The 20,077-nt window shown below is 37.6% G+C and overlaps 1 protein-coding gene across 1 annotated transcript in view; it reads right to left on the bottom strand.

Moving 5' to 3' along the window:
- Positions 1–20,077, bottom strand: part of NRCAM (neuronal cell adhesion molecule) — a 334,348-nt gene that overhangs the window by 36,479 nt on the left and 277,792 nt on the right. The window contains exons 28-29 of the mRNA XM_053716724.1: positions 16,832–16,945; positions 3,525–3,677 (exon numbers count right to left, since the gene is read on the bottom strand). Coding sequence (XP_053572699.1) covers positions 3,525–3,677; positions 16,832–16,945 — 267 coding nt within the window. The remainder of the gene's footprint in view (positions 1–3,524; positions 3,678–16,831; positions 16,946–20,077) is intronic.

The following is a 20,077-nucleotide window of genomic DNA, read 5'->3' as shown; positions in this document are numbered from 1 at the left end:
TAAGTAAGTTTTTAAAAGGTTTTATACTGGATTTTTAGATCAGCATCTATGCATATTATTCTTCATAGTAGTGTCTATTACATGCAGTTATATGAAAATTGGTGTATACTGTCCCTTTAATGCTACTTTATATACTTATTTCTGAGCATTACATTAAAGGGCCATGATACCCAAATGTTGAAACACTTGAAAGTGATGCAGCATATCTGTACAAAGCTAACTAGAAAATATCACCTGAACATCTATATGTAAAAAAGAAAGATATTTTACCTCAAAATGTCCCAAGTATTCACACGCCATTGTAAAGGACGTTACGTTAAGCAGCAAATCAGTCTGTCTGTCCCGGGATCTGCAAGGGACTGTGCCTCATGCACACTTATGTTATTTCCCTATTCAGTTTAAGGAAGTTTAGGGACGTTTACAATGAAATCTCATGAGAGTTAAAGGGATACTGACCCAAATGTTTTCTTTCATGATTCAGATGGAGCATTCAATTTCAAGCAACTTTCTAATTTACTCCTATTATCAAATTTTCTTCGTTCTCTTGTTATCTTTATTTGAAAAGGCAGGAATGTAAGCATACGAGCCGGACCATTTTTGGTTCAGCACCCTGGATAGTGCTTGCTGATTGGTGGCTGCATTTAGCCACCAATCAGCAAATGCTACCCAGGTGCTGAAGAAAAGATGTGCCGACTCGTAAGATTGCATTCCTGCTTTTTGAAATAAAGATACAAAGAGAACAAAGAAAAATTGATAATAGGAGTAAAATAGAAAGTTGCTTAAAATTGCATGCTGTATCTGAATCATGAAAGAAAAAAATGTGTGTTCAGTATCCCTTTAAGAGAAATCTCACGAGATTACAGTAATACAGTACAGTTCATGACCTCAGCACTGCTGATGCTGCTGATCATTTCTTCATTTCTTTCTTCTTCTTTTTTAACCTTTAAAGTGATTTAGCATATGAGTATTATGTCCCTTTAACATTATTAATATTTCAGTGTTCAATAAATCGCCTGCTACCCAGAAAGTACTAGGTACAGGTAAAAAATAAATAAATGGTCAAACCTAATGTACTTAACTTTTATTAAGGATGTATTTGAAATGTGACTTTATATTTGTTTCATGAGTCTTATTGCACAAAAAAATGTTTCTGTTTATTTGTAAATTATGATACATTTTAATGGACCAACAAAATCAAGTTTTTTTTTTATTCCATAAGCTTTCAAGACCTCACAGATCTCGTGTTCAATGCATTTGTTAGTTATAGTGTATAAAAGGACCACAGCATAATGAAGACTGTAACTATTTTCAACATACTCCAGTAATCTACTTTGTAAACAGTGCAAAAATGACCCTAACGGTAGTTATACTCTCTTCTAAATGAGTCTTGATCAGTTGTAAAGGGATGAAAGAGACTGGATTAGTTGTGAAGGGATAAAAAAAAGGTTGGGCTGGATCATTTGTGAAAAGATTAAAAACCTTACAAAACTAATGAAATCCAAAAAAATACACCCTCTATAAAACAGTTTATAAATATGTGAAAAGAAAACTTTAAAAAAAAGTTAAAAAGAAATAACAGGAAGAAAAAAAAGAGTCCACCTCGTCATCTTTGAAAAACTTGACCACGAAACAAGATCTTTTGGGTCTTTATGAATTGCGGATGCTTGAATGAGGTTTAGGTGAAAAAAATCACCACAGCTCTAGAAAGCCCTAGAACACCCACTGTATATATATAAACACAAAACATAATAATAAAAAAATACCAAAACATTGTAACTACTTCATATTAATGGGATAGTTACACAAAGACACATCTTGTATATCAAAACTTTCTCTAGTGTTTGGTGTCAAGGTTGTAATTATTGCTTTGCTGAATAGATAACAGTTCTCGTTTGCTGTGTGAGATATCGTAGAAAACACAGCAGGAACTCCCACTAGTAAAATACTAGAAAAAAGATAGGTGAAGACAGCCTCTATACATATTCTGGCCTTAAAGGGACACTGAACCCAATTTTTTTTTCTTTCGTGATACAAATAGAGCATGACATTTTAAGCAACTTTCTAATTGACTCATATTATCAAATTTTCTTCATTCTCCTGGTATCTTTATTTGAAATGCAAGAATGTAAGGTTAGATGCCGGCCCATTTTTGGTGAACAACCTGGGTTGTTCTTGCTGATTGGTTGATAAATAAAAAAGTGCTGTCCAGAGGTCTGAACCAATAAAAAAAAGCTTAGATGCCTTCTTTTTTAAATAAAGATAGCAAGAGAATGAAGAAAAATTGATAGGAGTAAACTAGTAAGTTGCTTAAAATTGCATGCTCTATCTGAATCACAAAAGAAAAAAATTGGGTTCAGTGTCCCTTTAACAACAAGGCTCCTTAACAGCCTAACAAATATCTATGAAACTAGCCAATCTAAGTTAATCGCCATAGCCAAACTGATAAGCCCCTGATGAACGAAAGTGCTGCCGTGCGATTTTGTGTTGACAACAGGTTTTATTTATGCTCTTAAAACCGTAGCTATTTAGGCTTTCAAATGCAGCTGAGTTAAATCATCCCGATCCGATCTGGATGGTTAACAGGCCCTGCTCATGTGCAATTGGCTGCACAAGAACAGAGGGTAAAATTGCGCAAGCATTTGCTTGTGCGATGATTAATGCAGGTAGCAGATGCTGCCCGCATGCCACAATGCCAGGCGGATAGATTCCCGGGAGTGAACCTTGTCCATCTGGCAGTTGATAAATGTTTTACCCCTCTGACCAGCAGTCTTATACCCCATTCTCTTAAAAAGACATTAGAAAACCTGTTTTTGGTGTTGTTGCCAGGTGGTAAGACCAGGAAGTGACAGAAAGTTAAGAGAGCTGGATGGGGGGGTGCCCTATTGCCCATTTGGTTAGCCTTGATGACAATTTAGCAAGGTAATCACAGTAACAACAGTGGTCACCTGTCCATTTTAAATATCATTTACTAAAATTTTAAGAAAAATATAAAAAAATATATATTTTTTTTGAAGCAGCTATCTCATCTGACATGAAAAATAAATTTAATAATGGTATATTATTAATCTTCTGGGCCTGCTGAAAAAACCTATATAATTTGTGTGGGTCACTCACTGAATTATGGCTCGCAATAGTATTAAAAATGTAAGCAGTGAAGGGGTTAAGGACCAGTTGTTCACAGAATTGTTAACTTCAAAAACAAAATAAGCAGCTTTAACGTAAGCATTTTCATGCACACAAATACATTTAACATAATTAGTACAGTTTCATATGCATCAGTTTATTTGTAATCAAGTTTATTGTCTCTTTAATCTGTGCCGGTTGCTTCCTTCTCTCTATCAAACACTCTCTCAGTCTCACAAACTCTCTCTCTCTCTCTTTCTCCTTCACTTTATGATCTCTTCAAGAATTTGTCAAAGATAAAACATTTGGGCTTTTAGCTTGTTTATCTTTGAAATAATTGACTAAGTGGGACTGGTCACTAAGCGTTGACGTGCTTATGTGAGGCAGAAGAGATACCTCACCTGGACCTGTCTGAAAGGTTTCTTCTGAACTCACAAAATCATTATGACCCTCAGCACCAACACGAACTTTATATGATGTTCCAGGACTTAAACCCTTTAACAAAAAGATGCTCCGAGAATCATTTATAAATTCTTTTTTCCAGTCTTCTTTGCCTAAAATTTCAGGAAAACAACACAGTGTAATAGCACATGTTAAGAACAGCTTTTTTGTAAAATGGACCAAGCAAAAAAAACAAAACAACTTTTTTCTGCTTTCTAACGAATACAATTTTAAGTACAGAACTAGACCATGACGCCTACAAATGTGTATGACTCTTATTAAACAAATATGCAGTGTTCCCTCTGAGGCCAGTGAGCGGCCAATCAGTGAAACAGTTATTTAGAGCAATTAGCAAACACTACACAATGCAAGCTGCAAGATGTGGTTATTAACTGTTTCACTGCTGGGCAGCTCACAAACATGGCCTTAGACGGAACACTACAAATACCTATTATTATTTGCTTATGAAAGTTGTTTATTAGGGATTCTGCAATCATCTAAATGCTAAAGGACATTTTTGAGATAAGCTTTAAAGATGTTTTTCTTTTCTTTGAATATTTTGTATTTTTAAAGAGCATAAAAGTTAAAGTCTCATGATTCGGATAAAGCATACAGTTTAAAAAAATAAGTAGGTAGGCTCAAGAGCACTATGGGCCAGATTTATTAAGCGATCGGGCTGCAGGCTCACATAAGGCGTATTATGTGGCATATCTCAATCCGCCGGACTTTTTCGATCGGGAAAATTGACAGCCTCTGCTTGCACACGATTGGCTGTGGGCAAGCTGGGGTGGCATTGCACACTAGCAGTAGTGTGCAATGATAAATGCCAGGAGGACATGGGCGAAGATGTATGCCCCTGTCTGCCAGACTTTGATAAATCTGGCCCCATATGGCAGCATTGTTTGTAACAATGTTTTCAATAGATTCTGTAATGGGAAGGAGATAGGTTTCAACTAAGGATAAAAAAAGAAAGTCAATTTGATCATATAGTCAGTTAATTTTTATATTTTTTTTCTGCTTACAATATATGTTTCCATTGTAATATGTTAATTGATGCAACGTAAATGAGCTAATTGGACATTACATGTAAACTTATAGCCAATGAAACTGCCAATGTTTACTATAATCGCGTTTGTAACGCGTCCCTCGCAAGTTGCGCACGCATCCTCAAAGGCAGCCAAAATAATCCACCTTTCTTTCACCACCCTGCTATTTTCGGAATCCACCTGGATAGTAGGCAAACCCGAATCCTAAAAAAAACAAAACACGCAACCGCCCGCACAAAATAACAAAAAAACACATAACCGCCCGCAAGAAATAAATAAAAACATGTAACCGCCCGCACGAAATAAAAAACCTAACTGCCCGCATAAAGTATAACAAAAATACCTAACCTCCCTCACGAAGTATTAACAAACACCTATACCGCAAACCCCCTCATTGCAAATAATAAAGTAATTAACCCCTAATCCGCAAATAACATAATTAAAAAATTAACCCCTAAACCGCCAACCCCCCACATCGCAATAAACCTAAATAACCTATTAACCCCTAAACCGCAAATAACTAATTTAATTACTAAGTTCCCTAACTGAACACCACCTAAATTAACCCCAATACTAAGTTACAGATAAAATAATAAAACCTTACATTAAATTACAAAAAAAATTCTAAAATTACAAAAAATAATAAACTCTAAAATTACAGAAAAAATAAACAAAATTATAAAAAATAAAAACAATTAACCTAATCCTTATGAAAATAAAAAAAAACATAATTTATGCTTACCTGATAAATTTATTTCTCTTGTAGTGTATCCAGTCCACGGATCATCCATTACTTGTGGGATATTCTCCTTTCCAACAGGAAGTTGCAAGAGAATCACCCACAGCAGAGCTGCTATATAGCTCCTCCCCTAACTGTCATATCCAGTAATTCGACCGAAAACAAACAGAGAAAGGAGAAACCATAGGGTGCAGTGGTGACTGTAGTTTAATTAAAATTTAGACCTGCCTTAAAAGGACAGGGCGGGCCGTGGACTGGATACACTACAAGAGAAATAAATTTATCAGGTAAGCATAAATTATGTTTTCTCTTGTTAAGTGTATCCAGTCCACGGATCATCCATTACTTGTGGGATACCAATACCAAAGCTAAAGTACACGGATGATGGGAGGGACAAGGCAGGATTAAGCGGAAGAAACCACTGCCCGAAGAACCTTTCTCCCAAAAACAGCCTCCGAAGAAGCAAAAGTATCAAATTTGTAAAATTTTGAAAAAGTGTGAAGCGAAGACCAAGTCGCGGCCTTGCAAATCTGTTCAACAGAGGCCTCATTTTTGAAGGCCCATGTGGAAGCCACAGCTCTAGTAGAATGAGCTGTAATCCTTTCAGGGAGCTGCTGTCCAGCAGTCTCATAGGCTAGGCGTATTACGCTCCGAAGCCAAAAGGACAGAGAGGTTGCCGAAGCTTTTTGACCTCTCCTCTGTCCAGAGTAAACAACAAACAGGGAAGATGTTTGACGAAAATTCTTAGTAGCTTGTAAGTAAAACTTCAAGGCACGGACTACGTCCAGATTATGTAAAAGACGTTCCTTCTTTGAAGAAGGATTGGGAAACTATGATGGAACAACAATCTCTTGATTGATATTCTTGTTAGAAACCACCTTAGGTAAAAACCCAGGTTTGGTACGCAGAACTACCTTATCTGCATGAAAAATCAGATAAGGAGAATCACATTGTAAGGCAGATAGCTCAGAGACTCTCCGAGCCGAGGAAATAGCCATCAAAAACAGAACTTTCCAAGATAAAAGTTTAATATCAATGGAATGAAGGGGTTCAAACGGAACTCCTTGAAGAACTTTAAGAACCAAGTTTAAGCTCCACGGAGGAGCAACAGGTTTAAACACAGGCTTAATTCTAACCAAAGGCAAAATGCCTGAACGTCTGGAACCTCTGCCAGACGCTTGTGCAAAAGAATAGACAGAGCAGAAATCTGTCCCTTTAAGGAACTAGCTGATAATCCTTTGTCCAAGCCCTCTTGGAGAAAAGACAATATTCTAGGAATCCTAACCTTACTCCATGAGTAATTCTTGGATTCACACCAATAAGGATATTTACTCCATATCTTGTGGTAGATTTTCCTGGTAACAGGCTTTCGTGCCTGTATTAAGGTATCAATGACTGACTTGGAGAAGCCACGCTTTGATAGAATCAAGCGTTCAATCTCCATGCAGTCAGTCTCAGAGAAATTAGATTTGGATGATTGAAAGGACCTTGTATCAGAAGGTCCTGTCTTAGAGGCAGAGTCCATGGTGGAAAGGATGACATGTCCACTAGGTCTGCATACCAAGTCCTGCGTGGCCACGCAGGTGCTATCAGAATCACCGATGCTCTCTCCTGTTTGATTTTGGCAATCAGTCGAGGGAGCAGAGGAAACGGTGGAAACACATAAGTCAGGTTGAAGAACCAAGGCGCTGCTAGAGCATCTATCAGCGTCGCTTCTGGGTCCCTGGACCTGGATCCGTAACAAGGGAGCTTGGCGTTCTGGTGAGACGCCATGAGATCCAACTCTGGTTTGCCCCAAAAATGAATCAATTGAGCAAACACCTCCGGATGGAGTTCCCACTCCCCCGGATGGAAAGTCTGACGACTTAGAAAATCCGCCTCCCAGTTCTCCACGTCTGGGATATGGATTGCTGACAGGTGGCAAGAGTGGGACTCTGCTCAGCGAATTATTTTTGAGACTTCTAACATTGCTAGGGAACTCCTGGTTCCCCCTTGATGGTTGATGTAAGCCACCTTCGTGATGTTGTCCGACTGAAATCTGATGAACCTCAGTGTTGCTAACTGAGGCCAAGCCAGAAGAGCATTGAATATCACTCTTAACTCCAGAATATTTATTGGAAGGAGTTTCTCCTCCTGAGTCCACGATCCCTGTGCCTTCAGGGAGTTCCAGACTGCACCCCAACCTAGAAGGCTGGCATCTGTTGTTACAATTGTCCAATCTGGCCTGCGAAAGGTCATACCCTTGGACAGGTGGACCAGAGACAACCACCAGAGAAGAGAATCTCTGGTCTCTTGACCCAGATTTAGCAGAGGGGACAAATCTGTGTAATCCCCATTCCACTGACTCAGCATGCATAATTGCAGCGGTCTGAGATGTAGGCGCGCAAATGGCACTATGTCCATTGCCGCTATCATTAAGCCGATTACCTCCATACACTGAGCCACCGAAGGGCGCGGAATGGAGTGAAGAACACGGCAAGCATTTAGAAGTTTTGATAACCTGGACTCCGTCAGGTAAATTTTGATTTCTACAGAATCTGTAAGAGTACCTAAGAAGGAGACTCTTGTGAGTGGGGATAGAGAACTCTTTTCCTCGTTCACTTTCCACCTCAGAAATGCCAGAACTATCTCTGTATGAGACTTGGCAACTTGAAAGTTTGACGCCTGTATCAGGATGTCGTCTAGATACGGAGCTACCGCTATGCCTCGCGGTCTTAGAACTGCCAGAAGTGAGCCCAGAACCTTTGTAAAGATTCTCGGGGCTGTAGCCAACCCGAAGGGAAGAGCTACAAATTGGCAATGCCTGTCTAGAAAGGCAAACCTTAGAAACCGATGATGGTCTTTGTGAATCGGTATGTGAAGGTAGGCATCCTTTAGGTCCACTGTGGTCATGTACTGACCCTCTTGGATCATGGGTAGGATGGTCCGAATAGTTTCCATTTTGAAAGATGGAACTCTGAGGAATTTGTTTAAGATCTTTAGATCCAAAATTGGTCTGAAGGTTCCCTCTTTTTTTGGGAACCACAAACAGATTTGAATAAAAACCCTGTCCTTGTTCCGTCCGCGGAACTGGATGGATCACTCCCATAATTAGGAGGTCTTGCACACAGCGTAGGAATGCCTCTTTCTTTATCTGATTTGCAGATAGCCTTGAAAGATGAAATCTCCCTTGTGGAGGGGAAGCTTTGAAGTCCAGAAGATATCCCTGAGATATGATCTTGAACATCTCTTGCCCATGCCTGGTCGAAGAGAGAAAGTCTGCCCCCTACTAGATCCGTCACCGGATAGGGGGCCGTTCCTTCATGCTGTCTTAGAGGCAGCAGCAGGCTTTCTGGCCTGCTTGCCTTTGTTCCAGGACTGGTTAGGTTTCCAGGCCTGCTTAGATTGAGCAAAAGTTCCCTCTTGCTTTGAAGCGGAGGAAGTTGATGCTGCACCTGCCTTGAAATTTCGAAAGGCACGAAAATTAGACTGTTTGGCCTTTGCTTTGGCCCTGTCCTGAGGAAGGGTATGACCCTTACCTCCAGTAATGTCAGCAATAATTTCCCTCAAACCAGGCCCGAATAAGGTCTGCCCCTTGAAAGGAATGTTGAGTAATTTAGACTTTCGAAGTCACGTCAGCTGACCAGGATTTAAGCCATAGCGCCCTACGCGCCTGGATGGCGAATCTGGAATTCTTAGCCGTTAGTTTAGTCAAATGAACAATGGCATCAGAAACAAATGAGTTAGCTAGCTTAAGTGTTCTAAGCTTGTCAATAATTTCAGTCAATGGAGCTGTATGGATGGCCTCTTCCAGGGCCTCAAACCAGAATGCTGCCGTGGCCGTGACAGGCGCTATGCATGCAAGGGGCTGTAAAATAAAACCTTGTTGAATAAACATTTTCATAAGGTAACCCTCCAATTTTTTATCCATTGGATCTGAAAAAGCACCACTGTCCTCAACCGGGATAGTGGTACGCTTTGCTAAAGTAGAAACTGCTCCCTCCACCTTAGGGACCGTCTGCCATAAGTCCCGTTTAGTGGCGTCTATTGGAAACATTTTTCTAAATATAGGAGGTGGGGAAAAAGGCACACCCGGTCTATCCCACTCCTTGCTAATAATTTCTGTAAGCCTTTTAGGTATAGGAAAAACATCAGTACACACCGGCACCGCATAGTATTTATCCAGCCTACACAATTTCTCTGGTACTGCAACTGTGTTACAGTCATTCAGAGCAGCTAATACCTCCCCAAGCAATACACGGAGGTTCTCAAGCTTAAATTTAAAATTAGAAATCTCTGAATCAGGTTTCCCCGAATCAGAGACGTCACCCACAGACTGAAGCTCTCCGTCCTCATGATCTGCATATTGTGACGCAGTATCAGACATGGCCCTTACAGCATCTGCGCGCTCTGTATTTCTCCTAACCCCAGAGCAATTGCGCTTGCCTCTTAATTCAGGCAACCTGGATAATACCTCTGACAGGGTAATATTCATGATTGCAGCCATGTCCTGCAAGGTAATCGCTATGGGCGTCCCTGATGCAATTGGCGCCATATTAGCGTGCATCCCCTGAGCGGGAGACGAAGGGTCTGACACATGGGGAGAGTTAGTCGGCATAACCTCCCCCTCGTCGGAATCTTCTGGTGATATTTCATTTATAGTTAAAGACTGATCTTTACTGTTTAAGGTGAAATCAATACATTTAGTACACATTCTCCTATGGGGCTCCACCATGGCTTTCAAACATAATGAACAAGTTGTTTCCTCTGTGTCAGACATGTTTAAACAAACTAGCAATGAGACTAGCAAGCTTGGAAAACACTTTAAACAAGTTTACAAGCAATATAAAAAACGTTACTGCACCTTTAAGAAACACAAATTTTTGCCAAAATTTGAAATAACAGTGAAAAAAGGCAGTTACACTAACAAAATTTTTACAGTGTATGTAACAAGTTAGCAGAGCATTGCACCCACTTGCAAATGGATGATTAACCCCTTAATACCAAACACAGAATAATAACTGACAAAAACTTTTTTTTCTTTTTTTTTTTTAAATAGTCACAACAACTGCCACAGCTCTACTGTGGCTTGTTACCTCCCTCAAAAACGACTTTGAAGCCTTTTGAGCCCTCCAGAGATATCCTGGATCATGCAGGAAGAAGCTGGATGTCTGTGTCTGTAATTTTTGCTGCACAAAAAAAACCCTCCCACTCATATTACAACAGTGGAAAGTCAGGAAACTGTTACTAGGCAGAATTCAAGCCAGCCATGTGGAAAAAAACTAGGCCCCAATAAGTTTTATCACCAAACATATATAAAAAACGATTAAACATGCCAGCAAATGTTTTATATTACATTTTTATAAGAGTATGTATCTCTATTAATAAGCCTGATACCAGTAGCTCTCACCGCATTTAAGGCTTTACTTACATTAGTTCAGTATCAGCAACATTTTCTAGCAAATTCCATCCCTAGAAATATATTAACTGCACATACCTTATTGCAGGATACCCTGCACGCCATTCCCTCTCTGAAGTTACCTCACTCCTCAGAATATGTGAGAACAGCCATGGATCTTAGTTACTTCTGCTAAGATCATAGAAAACGCAGGCAGATTCTTCTTCTAAATACTGCCTGAGATAAACAGTACACTCCGGTACCATTTAAAAATAACAAACTTTTGATTGAAGAATAAACTAAGTATAAAACACCACACTCCTCTTACGACCTCCATCTTGGTTAAGGCTTGCAAGAGAATGACTGGATATGACAGTTAGGGGAGGAGCTATATAGCAGCTCTGCTGTGGGTGATCCTCTTGCAACTTCCTGTTGGGAAGGAGAATATCCCACAAGTAATGGATGATCCGTGGACTGGATACACTTAACAAGAGAAAAAGCCCCCCGCAAAAGAAGCACCCCCTAAACTACCAATAGCCCTTAAAAGGGCCTTTTGTATGGCATTGCCCTAAGTTAAACAGCTCTTTTACATTTAAAAAATACTTAGTCCCCCCTAACAGTAAAACCCCACCACCAACCAAACCCCACAAAATAAAAACCTAACACTAAAAAAAATAAACTACCCATTGCCCCTAAAGGGGTATTTGTATGGGCATTGCCCTTAAAAGGGCATTCAGCTCATTTGCTGCCCTTAAAAGGGCAATCAGCTCTTTTACAGCCCATTAAATACCTAATCTTGAAAAAAAAAAAAAAAATCCTAAGACTAAGCATTCCTGAAGTCTGGCGGAGAATGTCTTCTTCCAGGTGGCTCCATCATCTTCTATCTTCATCCAGAGAGAAGGTGGCGCGGATCTGAGGTGTGGAGCTGGCTTCCCCGATGTACGGATCCTCAGGGGTGGTTCTATACATCGGGAAGCCAGCTCCGCTGCTCCTCTGTTCTGCTGTGGCCGCTGCCATGGACACAGGCACTCCTCCTGTTGCTAGGAATACAGCAGTGTAACTGCAGCACGGTGATGACATCATCACCGCCCCCGCCCTGTCTTCCCTATGTAAAGGCCTCAGTCTCACCTGTGCTCAAGTATAGGTGTTACTTCTTGTACTCCTGCATTTCTGGATTGCTTAATTGTTGATGAACTCTGCCTGTCTGACCATTCTATTGGTTTACCTCTTAACTGTTATACTGCTGGATATCCTTTTGTTGCTGACTCCTGCCTGTTCCCGGTCCTTCTATTGGTTTACCCCTGAACTGTCATACTGATGGATTACCTTCCTCTTGCCGCTGAGTACTGCCCTGCCTGCTGTGAGTACTGCATACCTCATTTTACAAACTCTATCTTTGCTCTGGGATATTTCCTATCATTCCACTTGAGCCAGGATAAGAAGACTACTGGCCAAGTTTGGTCTGAAAGTGGAATATCCCACGACCATTACAGATGGCGAGTAGCTATTTGGGGCTTAGTCTTAGGCTTTTTTTTATTTTTTGGGGTGGCTTTTTTTTAGATTAGGGTTTTTTGGGCTGGAAAAGAGCTGATTGCCCTTTTAAGGGCAATGCCCATACAAATGCCCCTTTAGGGGCAATGGGTAGTTTAGGTTTTTTTTAGTGTTAGGTTTATTTATTTTGGGGGGTTTGGTGGGTGGGGGTTTTACTGGAGTAATTGGTAATTTGTTTAGGTAAAAGAGCTGTTTAACTTAGGGCAATACCCTACAAAAAGCCCTTTTAAGGGCTATTGGTAGTTTAGTATTAGATTGACGGGTGTTTTTATTTTGGGAGGGATTTTTTATAGGGGTATTAGTTAAGGTTTAAATTCTTTATTTTAAATAGCTTTGTTTATTTTTTTCTGTAATTTTACATTTTTTATTTTGTGTAATTTGTGCTTTGGGGTTTGCAGTTTTCTTTTTAAATAGACTGCCCTCTGGGCAGGCTTATCGCCTATGGTTTATAAAGGCAAATTAACTCCCACGCTTGTACCAAATGTTAGTTCGCCTTTTCTATAGCAGTACACTACTTTAGTGATTTAGATTTGGAGAAGCACAATACAAATTTCTTAAGAAATTAATATGTTAACTATCCAGTTATTGTTTATAATCGGAGGATTCATTCTGAAGGAGTCATAGACGTGATACTGCACGTACTAATGTATATAGAAGGTAGTTTTTAACTTATTTAATATACAATTACATATAAATGTATAGCAATATATATATATATATATGTTCAGACAAAAGCTAATCTACTATTAAAGAAATATAACATCTGCCTTGACTTATTAACATATAACACTCTTATTCAATTTAGCTACTGTTAAATAAACATATTGGATCAGATTACAAGTGGAGAGTTAGTTAACGCTCCTGCTAGAGCAGTGCGGATCAGGTCCGACAGACATCGCTGAATGCGGAGAGCAATACGCTCTCCGTATTCAGCATTGCACCAGCAGCTATTGTGAGCTGCTGGTGCAACGCCACCTCCTACAGACTCGCGACCGCCAGCAGGGGGGTGTCAATTTGAAGACTCGCCAGAAACACGGGCCTACAAGATCCATTTGGAGCTTGATAAATGGGCCTCTATGAGTTAAAAGTAAACTCGAGCTAACCCAACGAGTGAAAAAAGCCAAACTTACAATATTGTGTGCACTTTCATGTACTCTCCCTAGAAGTCAATGGAGCAAAAAAGTGGGGAAAAAACTAACACCCAACTCGCGCCCAAAACCCGATCGCATATTCTCATGTGTGCTAACCCAACATAAAAATATGAATATTTCACATTTCAATGTTTTTCACATAAAATAATACGTTCTATTTATTAATACATAAATATTTCTACATATATCTGATGGTATTTTTGTACAATATATATATACATAATTATATAAAGGTATAGCTATATACAGATATTTACAGGAATATCTATAAATACTTAGAACATATTCTGCTATGTGCAGAACATTGGAATGTAAAATAGTAATAGTAAATATATAGTTAAAACCTTTATTAAATATGAATATTACATAAATATGATTTTACATGTTTTTATCTACTTAACTGCAAAGGGCTCCAATACACTAATATATGTCTTTATATGTATTTATGTGTTTATATGTGTATATATGTCTGTAAATACATAAATACACATAATTACATATATATCTTTAGACAGATGTATGTATGATTCTCTCTGTTAAAGCCCTTTTTCTAACACATGAGAATTCATATCTTTGAGCCCTTATAACTTTTGTGTGCAATATTTTTCTTTAAATCCTTTTTATTAGATGGCGTTATTATGAGTAACTGTACTTTGTAATATATTTTTGATGTGTTTTGTGACATTTTTTTGTTTTGCTTAACACTTAGCCAGAGTTCTGAAGATGCGGTAATCATTCAAGCGTATATCCCAATTGCGCTCAAGCGATCGTGTTTACTTTCATACAAGCAGTAAACCCCTTATCACTTACGCATAACTGTTAGCGCTCCACTCATAATCTGGACCATTATGCTTAATTATATGATTATACCGGCAAATAAATTAAGTAAATAAAGGGTTAACATCATAAATAAACTAAAGGTACTTTTATTATCTTAGCTTTATTATCAATATTATCTCGCTGGGAATCATTGATATATGGTACTGCTCAGAATAGCAGAAAAAGAGTAAAGCATGTCAGATCTAAAATACAAAATGAGGTTATTAGGGTGAGATTTACCATTCCTGATATCATTAAATACATTTTAGACAGTCATATCAGACTATGGGCTCCATTTAAGAAGCTGTGAATGCAGCAGGAGCCCTTCTGGTTCTGGCTACGTAAGAAGAAGTGGTCTTATGTCTGCGGCCTCTTAAGATTTCCATCATCCTGAGGGGATCTTTCTGGCATGACTGACAAGCCCTGTTCTCACAGAATTGTTGGACCCCAGCAGGGGAGGGATCGCATAAGCACTTGCATGTGTATTGTTAAATGTGAGTGGTCAATGCTGCCTAGCCTAGAATGTGTGCAGACATTTATATATACAAACACATTAGCTGATTGCAGTGTCCAATTACTGTATATTAACAATAATGCATTCAACACAACTACTTGAAAATCAATATAAACACAATAAACCTTGGTTTATAGTTTATTGTAATAAATTACTATAGTATAAAACTATTTATATTTGGATCAGTGCTAAGCTGGCATAGAACAGTGTAAAACTATTTGTTCCAAAATAAAATAGTTGAATAAACAAAGATATTTTCTATTTGCCATATACAATATTTACCTGAATATAATTCTAGGAGTATCCCTCAAAACTACTCAACAAGTAAGTGCGACTTCACAATGTCTTTTTTAATTGCCTCAGGAGAAGCACTAATTGAAGCTAGCAGGTGATTGGTGGATACACACACATTTCTCTTGTCACTGGCTCACCAGATGTGATTGATTAGATCACGGTAGGGCATTGCTGCTTTAGCTATGTGTTTAACCCCTTTGCTTGGATTAAACACACTGTTACTTGCAATAATAAACGTTTTATTTTTGCACTTTTATGTCCCTTTAAAAAAAAAAAAAAAGCAATCCTTTTAATTATAGACACTAAATTAAGCCAGATTATTATAATTTCACTTAAAACTATAAGAATTTTAATAAATCATCTGCCTGAACAAATCTTTTCATTCTGAAAATTGAATTTAATGTTGTTTTTTCTTTTATTAGAGATATGACAGAATTATATATATTTTATGCTTATTACCTATTTTTGAGCTTCAGTGCTCAATGCTTCGGACCCGCCTTTATTTATTTATATATATATATACACTAGTCCTAAAGCCTGTGTACATGGGCCATTTTCTGCAGTGCATCGGTCCCACCTGCCCGGCTACGCCCCCGCCACGGGCGCTCTCTCACTCCCGCCTACCCTCTCTGCTGTCTGATCCTCAGTTTTTTTTATAAAGTTTCCATTGACATTTGTTTTACAGTAAAATGGTTGAAAGGTAATACAGTAATATGTGCTTTGGATATCTATTGTATTAATGATAATTTAGCTTTACCCTAAGTTTGTTTCTATTTGTTCTTTAATTAAAGGGACATTAAACACTAAATATATTGTATAAGCATAGTATTAAAGGGATACTGAACCCAAATTTTTTCTTTCATGATTCAGGTAGATAGAGCATGCAATTATATTATTAATTTTTCTTTATTCTCTTGTTATCTTTATTTCAAAAAGCAGGAATGTAAGCTTATGAGCCGGCCCATCCTTGGTTTAGCAACTGGATAGCGCTTGCTGATTGGTGGCTAAAATGTAGCCACCAATCAGCAAGCACTACCCAGGGTGCTGAACCAAAAATGGGCCCGCTCCTAGGATTACATTCCTACTTTTTCAAATAAAGATACCAAGACAACAAAGAAAAATTGATAACAGGATTAAATGAGAAAGTTGCTTAAAATTGCATGCTCTGTATGAATCATGAAAGAAAACATTTGGGTTCAGTATCCCTTTAAGGTTATTCTTTACCTCCCTCTAGTCATGGGTGCTGCCATGTTGAAATCTATGTTTAACTACATTTCAGTACTGACCTAATTGCACATGTGCCGTAACTCTCCTTCAGATACCTTCAGCGTAACGTTGGTTCCAAAATGGCAGCACCCATGATGAGAGGGTGATGCATGAACTGTATTTAGTGTTTAATGTCCCTTTAAAAAGCAAGCTGTCTAAAGACATATGCATTAAAATACAGGAAGTATGACTTATATTCAGGTATATGCAGTATATAAACCAAATATACAATTCCCACTTTGTAGATCATTTTAAATCTTAAAATATTCTAAAAACTCTAACAAAAATGCTTCATTTGAATAATGAACTATTACATTAATATATGCAATTAAAAATCAATAGCTATTGATTTAAACATACAGCAAACAGAATATAACAGTATATCATTTATCTGACAAATACTTCCATAATTCACCTGCTATGTTTTCCTATTTAAATGACATGCACAAGTAAAGAAAACTTTGTTTCATATATAAGTATTTTAAATGATTAAATGAAGCAGCGTCTTACTCTGTTCTACATATTCAACATATAACTTCACATCAGGACCCTCATAATCCATTATGATAGTAGCAAAGGAATCAGTTGCAGTAACATTCTTGATCCTTGGAAAAAAAGGTCGAACTGGACAACAAGCAAGAGAAACAGATATGATAAACCATAACGTTTAGAAACTGAATACAGCTTTTAAATGACATAAAGGGACAGTGAACACCTTGAGATTTTAATATAAAATGTTTAGCTATCCTTAGTAAAACAACTTTGCAATACTTTTATTATTTTTCCTCTTTTTCATGTAATCTACCTCTAAACAGTGTGGCTTTCTCAAGGCTAACCCTGCTGCATATCTTTCCCTCATTGGCTTCAACAGATAACAATGCATGTTTTACTAACATAATTACTGTGGTTTGCCTTGTCTTCTACAGAGGCAAGCATGGATTTGCATAGCCAAATAATAAAAGTTGTGGTTGGAGTTTGGCTATTGAAAAAAACAATAGTTTATTTAATAATCTCTAGACTTGGCTGATACTGTATGTTATTCTTTAGCAAGGCAACATAAATATCTTTTAATTACAAGGTGTCTAGCTACCCTTCAACTTTTTAAATATATAGAAATTTTTGTGTGAAAATATTTAAGTGGAAAACCTTTCACCTGTATAAAATATAGCCTGGCGTTAGATTCAGGCAATTCCACAGCGCAAATCCAGGAGCTCTCTGGTTTAAGTATTTTTTTTATTTCCTGGGATTAATTAAAATCTTTATGAAGCGGAGTGAGTCCATACAAATCTCTTTTAAGTTCAATGACTGCCTGTTGCCCCTAATTTAATTATACTGCAAGGGAATTAGTTAATATGCATTCTGGTTCCTGAGATATTTACAATTTTATACTAAATATACTAAAATAAAAGAAAATTAATATTCTAAGCACTGTTTTGTACCTCCAATTACATAATGAAAAATAATAATATTAATGTACAGTATATGGGGGCTAGAATATAAAATATTTATAAACAATGGAAAATGTACATTCAAAGCAATTTGCATTATTTCTGTAATGTCAACTCTGTTTTATTTCTTGTAGTTTTGCTGCATAAAGAACATAGCTCATTGAGATGGAACAACTGTCAGTGTAAAGCCCGTGACACGTGGAGCTGCGCACAGCTAGGAGAAGAGGCGACGCGTAGACATTCGCATGCAGTGTGACTTCCTACTTACCTTGCACGCGTCAGCTGGCGAGGGCTCACGTAGCCGAGCGCTGCAAGATGAAATATTTCATCTTCAGCCAATCGGCTCAGGTGTATAAACCTGCACGTTAGGACGCAGGCAGTCAATCAGATTCCTCCAGACAAATAAGCATCTGGTGAGAGGAATCTATTGGTCAGCAGTAGTGCAGAGAGTGGAGCTTTGCCTGCACATTGATAAAAATTGGTATAACAAATGTAATATTTTTATTTAAAAATGTACTAACATTTTTCAAGTTTTTATGCTGCAAACACTTCTTTTTTTATAAAAAGTCCTTAGTAACTTAGAAATAAAGGTGCTATATACAGTATAATCTATATAATAAAAGAATGGAACCTGAATCATTCTCTGATTATATAGCTTATATATAGCACCTTCATTAGTTCTAATAGTTTATTAATTTAACCAACACAAAGACTTGTTTTAATAAAATCAGGACTGTTGGTAGCTATATAGAGCACAGTGTAATTTGTATTTTTTAATTCTGTATTCTGTAACAGCCCTGTACATGACCAGTGATATCAGAGTACAGACTACAGTGTAGACAAGCTGCGAGGTGGTGCAGCGCAAAGTGAAGGTTGCAAACTTTTCTAGCTGCTTTGCATCGCTTCGCATCACTTTGAGTGAAGTGTGTCACAGGCTTTAGACAGGAGAGAGTTCTTTCCAGAATATTTTTTTTGGCTAATTGCAATAAAATTATGCATTAAAACAGGATAAATTATACTCAAAAGGGATTCTAAAAATGTTTTGAAATACACTTTGTGAATCCATAAATGCTTGGCATAAAGAATTTGATGAACAGGCAGGAAATTACAACTTTAAGGGCTCCATTTATGTTGATTTTCCCACAACACCTCACTAAACTATCAATAATGGATGCCAAACACTGAAATCTGAATTAGGATTAAAGGGACAGTCTACTCCAAAATGTTTGTTTAAAAAGACATATAGCGCCTTTACTTCCCATTCCTTAGCTTTGCATAACCAACAGTGTTATATTAATATACTTTATAACATCTAAAAGTCTGAATCTCTACCTATTTTTAAGCCCATGCAGGCTGCCTTTATCTCAGTCCATTTTATAAGCTTTTCACATCAAGAGAGAGCTAGTTTATGTTTACCACTCCTGTGAAGTTACAAATGAGAACGCACTGAACGGCTAAAATGCAAGTTGTAAACAGCCCTGAGATAAGGGGGCAGTATGCAGAGGCTTAGATACAAAGTAATCACAGAGGTAAAAAATCATATTAATATAACAGTGTTGATTATAAAAAAAATGGGGAATGGGTAATAAAGGGATTATCTATCTTTTTAAATAATCACACTTTTGGAGTAGACTGTCCCTTTAATGGAGCCCATGTGTGTTTTGCAATTGGATAGAGTAGTGTTTATGATAAGTGTTAAACAATATGAATGCGTTTGTATTAGGGCATGATGGGTATACGGAGAAGGTTTGCTCAATTATGATGTTCAAACTTTTAATATTTTAAAAGTATTTTTTTAAAATTCATTGAGAAAACCTTGTTTTTGCGAGATTTTCATCTAAAATTCAAGACGAACTGTGCAGGATTTTAACAGTTCTCATACCGTACACGGTGAGACCAATAAATGACAAGATTTACAATATCATCGAAAGCTCCAAACCTCAGTGTATGGGACTAGGTTTGTCTTTGCCAATTTTTTATTACTTGAAGAAAATGGAGGTTCTAGATACTGTAATTAGAGTACAAACTATTTAGTTCATCAATAAAAAAATGAAACAGCAAACTTAAATCCCGATAAAAAAATTTGTGATTGCTGATAGAAATCCTGTTTAAGAAGACAAACTTACTGTAATTTACAATCAAGAAATCGAAATCTGAAACATTTTAATAGTGGGATTGCTAAATACTAATTTCTAGATGTTGCATTTCTGATTTCATTTTATCACATTTCCTGATGCCCTGTTTAGCTATATGCGACATCACGTATATGTCTATTAAATACACATACACACATGTAAAAATCTGTCCC

The sequence above is a fragment of the Bombina bombina genome, chromosome 6 (assembly GCF_027579735.1).
Source record: "Bombina bombina isolate aBomBom1 chromosome 6, aBomBom1.pri, whole genome shotgun sequence".
Classification (NCBI taxonomy): Eukaryota; Metazoa; Chordata; class Amphibia; order Anura; family Bombinatoridae; genus Bombina; species Bombina bombina.
The sequence above is the reverse complement of the archived record's forward strand: the minus strand, read 5'-3'. Positions and strand labels throughout refer to the sequence as shown.